The following is a 10,139-nucleotide window of genomic DNA, read 5'->3' on the forward strand; positions in this document are numbered from 1 at the left end:
AGGTAATACAACAACAGCAGCTAGCTATCAGGACCACCTGGTATTTGTTATCAATATCTCCCTTGATGAGTCAGGTAATTTAGACAAATTAGTTGAGTCCGCCGGCTCCAATGAAGCCAGTGTCCCATTCCAACCCCCTATAGTTGACAATATAACGAGCGCCGGTGGTTTGGTCAAACCCGGAACAAGCGTTAGCCCCGAGAAACAAACTGATAATAAAGAGGTTATACCCGGGTATAACAACCAACATAGCGCGAATTTTCCCAAGCCAACCACAGAAGCCAACGCAGCCATTTTGAATGGAAGCTACACAGAGGTAAGCACGCAAGATGCAACCAGCCTTATAGGAAATAAAATATTCAAACCCACTGTGTTGTTAGACAATACTGTAACTACAACCGAGAGGAAACCAGATACACCTCACACAAAAAGATCGGTTCGGTTATCTAAACACAAAACAAATCATAATAATTTAAACACTTCGAACCGTAGTCTACTTGAGGGAAACACCCCTATTAAAAGAAAAGCGGAAGTTCTGAGTTCCCCGCAGGGAGACGACAGACATAACATCAATCCAGAGATTCCAATCTCTAACAGGTGGAATACCCTGGAAAATATGTCAGAAAGTAGTATAGTACTACTGTGTCAAGTATCCTTGTGCTTGAAACATGTATGGGGTACCTGTAACAACAACTATTCACATTTTGTACCTAACTCGGGTAGTCATACCCGCTACCTGTTATCTCTGAAATGAGTAGATTGACCCCTATTTTTTCTTAATCACTTTAAGGGAGAGGGTGGTAGTATTTATATATATGGTGTTTATGTCGATTGATACACTGCAGGTAGGAGTTTAGCCACATATGTTACTATTGTCGTCTATGGGATTTGAGTTGGTAATATACACCATATAGCACATATTCAGTGCATAATAAAATTATTATGATTTTGTCATTTGATTTAATTAAACTATACTGATTGATGTATTAGCTGTCACTCGACCATGCAACTTCACAATGACCTTGACAATAATCACTGAATGGAGTTTGAATCAAATGTTGGTTTTGGCCAATAATTCATACTGTAAACATTTGAATAATTTCTTTGTACATGGTATTTGACTTGCCATATACAACTGCTCTTAGATATCGTAATATATCTAGGCAACCTGAACTTAAAATATATTAAATATAATATGTTCCAATATGGGTTATTGTCTTTAATTTCCATTAGCATAGTTTATTTATATCCTTGGTGTTTTTGTCGATTGATACACTGCAGGTAGGAGTTTTAGCCACATATGTTACTGTTGTCGTCTATGGGATTTGATTTGGTAGTATACACCCTACAAGCAAAACCTTCTATTCAAGTTATATGAGTAACATAGTTTATAAAAACTAAACCTCTTCTTACTCCTAATGTGCATTAAAACAACGTGTGTTTTGTTTAATGACACCACTAGAACACACTGATTAAAGGATCATTGGATGTCAGACATTTGGTTTCCTAATGCAGCAAGGGAACTTTTGCATGCACTCCCCCCCTCCCCCCCGACAGGAAAGCACATACCACGGTCTTTGACCAGTTGTGGTGCACTGGTTGGAACCAGAAAACACAACTTAATCGGTTGAATTCAGGAGATGACTTCTGAAGCAAGTGCTTCGTTGTTCCGAAGTCATGTCCCAAGTATCCCCAGTAACCATGAACGGATGACGTCAACCTATTGTTTAGTAATATTAAACTATATCAAACATGCATTTGTAAGGATGTATGACCCGTGTCCCGAGTAACTATAAACGGGTGACGTCATTTTATACGTCATTTATGTCTGTGATGTCATTAACTTATACAATTTCAACCGAATTTTGAGGCTATTTGTTTAGTATCTTCCCGTTAAAATGTATGCAAAATGACTATTTAAGGGGGTGAGAAATAGAATGATAAACTTGTGGCCGATAGAAACGATTTATCTTACAACTCATGTTTTAAAAATTATCTAACTCGCGTGTGCTCGTTTGATACATTTCAAAACCTCTCATAAGATAACTCGTGTCGAACGGTTCTCGTGTAGTATTCTCTATTTTCGTGACAATTCAGTAGCGGATACAGGATAGGGGTGTTCGGGGTGTTTGACCCCCCCCCCCCCCCTTCCTTCAGACAAGATGCCCTTTTGAAAAAAATCTTCTTCTTTTTTTAGCACGACTGTATAATTAGATCCACCCCTTCACACAACAATTAGTCACCATGTCGTGGCGGACTAACAACAAAGCGCCTGGTATGTAGTTATTTACTAAATAAGCAAAAATAAGCATTTTCTTTATGATGTGTGAACTGTACGAAAATGGGATGTAGTGGAAGTTGATCGGTTACCACCGGATTCAAAACAATAAACGTCTGTTAAAGACTGCAGTCTTATAATGACATGCTTTCGTTTATGACAAAGGAAAAAAAAAAGCATGATAGGCCTACAGGTTTGAAAATTTTACAAAAAGTGGTCTTGGTGCCCTCATAGGCGTATGGGCTCCCATTTGTGTAGGGGGCCAGGCTGCGTTTTGCCCGAATTAAGCAAACATACCCGAATCCAGATAGCAATATTTATTCATATTAACATTACCGCCAAACAACTATATACGGGTGCAAATTGATCACTACGCATGTTTTCATGGATTAGAACTAATTTTGTTGATTGAATGATGGAAATACATGTTAAAAAGTGTCGGGTTAACACATTTTGCCCGAATATCTCTAGGGTACTGTAGGTAGGAAGGGACAACTTTTTATTTTTTAAAACCTTCTTCTTCTTCTTTTTTTTTTTTTTGGGGGGGGGGGGGGGGCATTTTCGAGCTAATACTTGTTGAATAGTATTCCAGATTATTATTTTACAAAAGTCAAAATCTCGTTCAACCACAGTCTGTAATTTAAACACCACATAAGTCTAATACTATACCGTTTATTACTATATGACAGTAAAAGAACATTATAATTTGTTCATTGAAGTTTAATCTCAAATCTGACAAAGGCAGGGCTTGACATTAGGAAGTAAAATATGACCTATTATTTTTAAAAATTAGAAATATGTCTTGCTAAGAAATAAAATATGACCTGCTGGAAATAGGAACGTTGGTGAGTGAAAAGTTAGGACCTCTGATATGTGTTTTAGAACATTATGGAATTAAAACATTTAATTTTTAAAATGTGGTTTTGTTAATTTAATAAGAATTATTTAAATCATCTAATTAAAAGAAAAATAATTCCTATGGAATCCTCGGCTAGTAGTAATCACGTGATTATGTTAACACCGTTGTTTTTTAACGACTTAGTTTGAACGTTTTATCCCAAGTCATTTGATAAATACCAAATTAAGTTTTTGTCTTGGTAACTTAAGTCAGTTTAAAAAATGTAAGCCAAAATTCAAATTGTTTGGTAAATACAGTCCCGGGTACTTGGCACCCTTATCATTTAAGTCCTACAACCCTGGAAATAATTATGTGAGCCATGCTAATCAAAATGTGTGCCTGTCATAACTAAGATATACCTGTCACCAAATTAAGATGACATTTGTAAATGTAAAAATAAATATTTTGACGTTATATGGTGTTAGTTGCCTTTTATTAACAATATTAAATTCATTACATCACGTTATCATGAGTATGAAGGTAGCTTGCTAAATGGTTATCTGAAACTTATTTCCCTCTTCAATTGTGATGAAACTTTCATGGAAGCTGTCCTACGCGTTCACAATCCCAGCGGTGGTGTCATAATCGATACAAGTGAATTTTCTAACTTGCATTCACTGTTTTACTAAATTATATTATATAATTGGTAAAATTCACAAATTATTACACAAATTTTTTCCAGACAGAACGGTAGCAAAACAACACTATATTGTCTCAAAAATGCCTTTCAAAATGTTCCTAGAGGGTGGCTGTGGTAGTGGTGGTAGTAGTAGTAGTGGTTGGTGGTGTAGTGGTGGTAGTTTATGTCCCCAAACACCCTAGATATCTCGCTTCCTTGGGAACCTCGGATCTTTTGCCTTCTCAAAGCTGCCTTTTTATAATTTGTGAGCCACACCCTTTTAAAAATCCTGAATCCGCCCCTGCAATTCTAACACAAATAGTGTTTCATATTAACAGGGGATATTTTTATAATTATGTTTAATATAGTGCTTACCCCAAGAGGGGAAAAGTTGTTTGGGCATACATGGGTTTGCTAACAGCCGCGTACATACGTCAGTATGTTATAAAACAAAGCTAGTTATGTTCTCTAGGATATAGACTTTTGAATCCCAATCATACGCCAAGTTTGTTTAAAACATTTAAATAAATTTAACTTCTGTTATTTCTTGAATGTCTCAAAATTAATGGATGTAAAATATATGCAAGCCAAGACCCTAAACATATCCAATGTACTTTTCTGCACGGAAGATCGATGTACGTCTGTACATGGGGAAGGGTCGTAATGATCAAAAGATGTTCATGGAGGTAGAAGATAAAAGATCCCAGATTTTATGAATACGTACTTTATTCATGAATATAAAGAATATAAATAGAATTATAATAAGATTATGATAAAATGGAAAACAAGAAGAATAGTGTTACTTGTCTCCATTTTCCAGCTGCCTGTCGAAATTTGGAAGACTGATACTGCAGTTTACTACATCCGGGGCAGGTGATCGTGGACCAATATTCAAAGATGTAAAGGTCCGGTTACACTTCAAAGTGTCATTTTGGCTGACAAATATCTTGTTTTGGTCTGAAAATACATTGAACGATATGACATATTAAACATCAATTCAAATTTAATTCAAACGAAAACACCAAACAGATTCGTAAATTTAAATATGAATATACTACTTTGACTAACCCTTATCTTAAATGATACAAAATTAGATCTGAAATGTCAAATAATACAAAATTAGATCTTAAATGTCAGATAATACAATGTTACGTTAACACAAGTTCAGTACTAATATTACAGTTAGTAATCCCTAAATCAATCTTGATGACAATTGTGTTGCTAGGGTCTGAAACTCTGAATAGACTATGTACAATCAATTTTGGTAATCAAATACCATTAAGTTGTTGTCAAAATGGTGCAATATATTTATAAAATATTCTTTGACAAGGCTTGGACCCGAAATCCCATTTTAAAGACCCACCAGTTGAAATTTCTGCCCCTTTTAAATCTGGATACGTAATAAATGTTTTCGGTATAAGATCTTTCATGAAGTCAATTCTTGACCGCCTAATGCGCATGTATCATGTATTTGATGCAATAACTCATGCAGTCGTTGCAATCAAAATAATTCCTTTTGCAATTTAGCGTTTTTTGTCTCTGCCTTGTACAGACATATAATTTTGTCTATGCGATACCATTTTGTCATTCAGATTTTGATACAAGTGAGGTACGTTTGTATTTCAAATAGCAGAATTCACTTCAGGATATTAGTAAAAATACTTTTAAATTTACAAAAATTATTTAAATTTAAAAATGATTAAAATCAGACAATTCTATCAATTATTATATTGAAAATGGAATTTTGTAGTAAAACGTGGCGACCATCTGGTAAAATAGACGCCATTTTGAAATTTTAAGCAGCCCATGAATTATGTTTGAAGAGATACCCAATGAGAATGTTAATGTCAAGTTTCATGTGTATATCACTATTTCAAAAATACTTTTTGTTAATCCATCAATTCAAAAGCCAGTGCTGGACTTCATATCTCCCATATAGCCACTATTCAAAGCCAACTTTAAGAATGTTCCCCTACTTCGATCTTTCTATATTTTTCATACGTTATTCTGCAATCACTCCTGTATTCATCACAATCAACATAATTTCGTTTGCAATTATTTTTTAAGTTTGCCTATTTTTTCAGTAAATTGACTGGACTATAAATAACTTGATTGATGAAGTCCACCCACAATATTGTTTGCTAATTTTACTTTTTGTGTACATATTTGTATTCACGTGTTCTATTTAAACAGGTACTACCTTCAATTTGTATGAACTATTCAGTGTCGTAGCGAAGGGGGGGGGGGGGGGGGGGAGAGAGGCACAGGACCATGCCCCGAATCAAACCTTTTTAAAAAAGCTATTACGTTTTATAAAAGCATGCATGCATACATACATAAGTACACAGAGTGGCTTCTCCCCCCCCCCCCCCTCCTCCCACACACACGCACCAATATAAAATCCTGGCTACGCCAGTGATACTATTTGGAGGTCCACACTTAATATTATTACACCATTCATTTTTAATAGAGAAACTGTACATTTATACTTGTATATAGTTAAAGTTTATTGAAGTTGTAAATATACTCTTCAAAAGAAGAAACGCAAAACCACATTGTTGTAACATTTGGAGAATTGATTTAATTATTGAATGGTGAGTCCGATAATTACCAAATGTTGCAGGATTGTTCACAATTCACTCTAGTCCATTGTGAGTAAGTGATAGGACACACCACCAAGGTCAAGGTCATCTGGAGTCAATACCGGGTGTGGCCTCCGCGTGTGTTGACAACTGCCTGGCACCGCCTGCCCATTGAAGCAACCAGAGTACGGATGACGTCCCGGGGGATGGTGGCCCACTCGGCCTGCAAGGCTGCTGCCAGCTCGGGCAAGGTCTGGGGCTGTGGTTGTCGCTGTCGGAGGCGTCGGTCCAACTCGTCCCATAGATGCTCAATTGGGTTCAAATCCGGTGATATCGATGGCCAAGGAAGGACATTAATGTTGTTGTTCTGTAGGAAAGCCGTTGTGAGACGTGCTGTGTGAGGTCTGGCGTTGTCATGTTGGAACACTGCGTTGGCGTTGGCCATAACTGGAACGATGTGTGGCCGGAGGATCTGGTCAATGTAGCCCTGTGCATTCAGGTTGCCCTGCACGTGGACCAGGTCAGTTCTGCCAGTGTGTGAGATGGCTGCCCACACCATGACACTACCCCCGCCGAATCTGTCCACTTCCTGCACGCAGTTTGCCGCATAACGTTCACCACGACGCCTATACACGCGACATCTTCCATCATGACGTCGGAGCAGAAATCGGGACTCGTCACTGAACCACACCTGTCTCCATCGCAGTTGAGGCCATTGTCGATGAATCTGGCACCACTGCAGTCGGAGTCGACGGTGTTGTGGTGTTAAGATGACACCTCGAACTGGACGTCTGGCACGAATTCCTACCTCACGTAGGCGGTTCCGTACGGTCTGGTCGGATATCCTGCGCAAACCTGGTATTGCTGCGGCTGTGGAGGTGGCAGTAGTCAATCGTTCCCGAAGGTGGCGTACCCGGATATAGCGGTCCTGCCCGGGGGTAGTGACCCGTGGTCGACCGGATCTAGGGAGGTCACGTGTTGATCCATGTTGCTGGTAACGGTCCCACAGTCTGGAGATGGTGCTTGGGGACACATGGAATGCCCTGGCAACGGCCGTTCTGGATTCGCCTGCGTCTAGTCGGCCGATGGCATTGTTTCTCTGCGGTTCACTGAGACGTGGCATGTCCTGGATTGTCAACTGTCGGCCAGATACAGAGGCCAGGCAAGCGAACACCCTGCACTTTTATACTGTCGGTGTTCATGTTGCACGTGCAGACAACGCACGTGCAGTGGTGACATGGTTTGCACGTGGCTGCGTTTTTGCGAATATTCACATTTTGGAACTTTATTGTACAGTAGCTGCGTTTTATCGAATGTAACCGTGGGAATGTGTTTGGGACATGCAATGACCTTATATTCACAAAGCATGAACCGGTAGGAAACATAAAATCGGAGTTATAACCCATTTGTACCCTTTTGCGTTTCTTTTTTTGAAGAGTATATATCAAAGTATCACAGATATATTGAAACATTCATATTGTGTGGAAAAGAAGACCAGTTCACTAGTAAATGGGGATAATTTACATCTGTAGTCATTTAATGGCAGTTTTGTTCTCCTTTTGTATTCAACTCATTGTACACCGTCAAATACGACAAGTACTAGCAAACTTACATTTCACCTTCGAAACACCCATCATTAGAATAAAAACTATTCGTTCCTCCTCTTTATCCTTCCTCTCCTCCTTTTCTATCCCACTGTTATAATTTTTGTTTTGCTCATATTCATGAATTGTCCAATGTAGAACACCATTGAACTGTCTATAACTTATTGGTGTGTATATTAAATAAATATATTAATATATGTTACATAATGTATATATGTATATGTTTTTGTTTTTCATATGTATAATTATTATTGTAGTATGTCAATGCAATTATTAATAATGCTATATAGCCACACGACATGCATATAGTGTGTGATCTGTAAATGTGGCAATTCATGAAATAAACAATTTAAAAAAAAAAGGAACTGGTACCTAGGAAGGACTCTTTAATCAGTAAAATGTTGACTTCTGCTTCAACGATGCCGAACTGTGCCTGTCTTATCCAAACTGGTTTAGGAGGCGGATCTTCACCCACGTACTGACTGACAGCTGTCACGTTGATCCAGTTGAACATAGCCCGGTTTGTCCAGATAAAATCAGTCTCTGTTTGATTGGTTGAGTCCACGAAGAGGGCATATTTCTCCATCGGATTAGCTATGCCTCTCATCCAGAATGACATTCTCGCCCTGATAGCGTTGATAGCAGGAGCTAATTTATCCTGCACTGTAATGATGATTAACATGATAATAATAATAATAATAATAATAATATGTGGGGTAGTTATTTTCCAAAATGTAATTAATAGGGGTTATTCATAAAGTACGTACACCCAAATGGGGGATAGGGTACGGGTATTATATACGAAGAGTGTACAATTTCGAAAATATAATATAATGTAAATATAATATAATATCATAAAATATCATATGAGAGAGAGAGAGAGAGAGAGAGAGAGAGAGAGAGAGAGAGAGAGAGAGAGAGAGAGAGAGAGAGAGAGAGAGAGAGAGAGGGGGAGTTTGTCGGTATCGCCAATGTCAATAAACGTAGTGCCGCAACCTCGATTAATTTACATCTAATTTGCAAAGTTATCAAATTCTGAAAGTATATGATCTGAAAAATATCACGTACTTGTATAATAATAATAATAATAATAATGTACCAGTCGTGGTTGGTATGGAAAAGACCCAATCATAGAACTGGTTCACCTACGACTCAAGCACTCTACCAACTGAGCTAAATGCCGCCCTAAATGCATGAAAATAAATAAATGATCGAACTCACTGTTGATACACCTGCCTCCCCAAAATCCACCCTCACAGATACAGGTGGTGGAGGTTCCACCCGGGTTTCGTTCACACATGCCAGGGTAACACGCAGTCAGATGTGAACAAGTCACTGAAAAATAAAGTTAAAAAGTTAACGGTTTTGACATCACTAGAGCAGATTGATACTCCAAGAGGCAGATTACTTTAATCAGAATTTTTGGTAAAGTCGGTTTGACAAGCCTACTTTATGTAAAACGGGGTGCTGATTAAAAAAAAAAGAAGAAGAAGAAAAAAAAAGCAGTCTTACTGATCCACGTAAGACAAAATTGCCATTTTGACCAAAGATGGTCAAATTCAGTTGTTGTTGTTTTTGTTTTTTTGTTGTTTATTATTTTTTTTATAAGGACGGTCTAATACTGTATCTAGTATATGCTTGTGAATATTTTTCAATACTATTTTGTGACAAGATCTAGCCAAAGAATAACAATGTGGCCAAACGTTTGATAACATTTAGCCACACATTGGCCAGGCCTAGTTATTTCCATTGGAATAGTAATGCAATTGTACTTGATATCATTAGCATGTAATATGTCATTAAAATCTAATTTATGAAGCCAAATGTAGACAGAAAAGACAAAATAGCGTTTCATGTTGAGCAAAATTCAATTTTAGCCCAAATAATGCACAATGAGTACACAGAACAACACTAATAAAGTACATATTAAAACATAAGTGATTTTAGCCGCACGCTATCATGGCCAGATTCAGTTAGTGATCTTTATTAGAAGAGACATCGGAGCATTGGTGCTACGTTCAAATCCGTGACAAACATTATTAGTACACTTTGTGAAATAAATGTTGAATGTTTTATTTGTTCTTTCACAATACAATGGCTGGTGTAATGGTATTTTGTTATTAATATGATCTTCTAAATTCATGTTTGTTAAAAAAAA

At 37.5% G+C, this 10,139-nt stretch overlaps 1 protein-coding gene across 1 annotated transcript in view; it reads right to left on the reverse strand.

Moving 5' to 3' along the window:
- Positions 1–8,629, reverse strand: part of LOC121382898 — a 54,157-nt gene extending 45,528 nt beyond the window's left edge. Inside the window, exons 1-2 of the mRNA XM_041512580.1 lie at positions 8,354–8,629; positions 4,599–4,752 (exon numbers count right to left, since the gene is read on the reverse strand). Coding sequence (XP_041368514.1) covers positions 4,599–4,752; positions 8,354–8,600 — 401 coding nt within the window. The 5' untranslated portion in view covers positions 8,601–8,629. The remainder of the gene's footprint in view (positions 1–4,598; positions 4,753–8,353) is intronic.
- Positions 8,630–10,139: the final 1,510 nt, after the last annotated feature.

This window comes from Gigantopelta aegis, chromosome 10 (assembly GCF_016097555.1).
Source record: "Gigantopelta aegis isolate Gae_Host chromosome 10, Gae_host_genome, whole genome shotgun sequence".
In the NCBI taxonomy this organism is placed as follows: domain Eukaryota; kingdom Metazoa; phylum Mollusca; class Gastropoda; order Neomphalida; family Peltospiridae; genus Gigantopelta; species Gigantopelta aegis.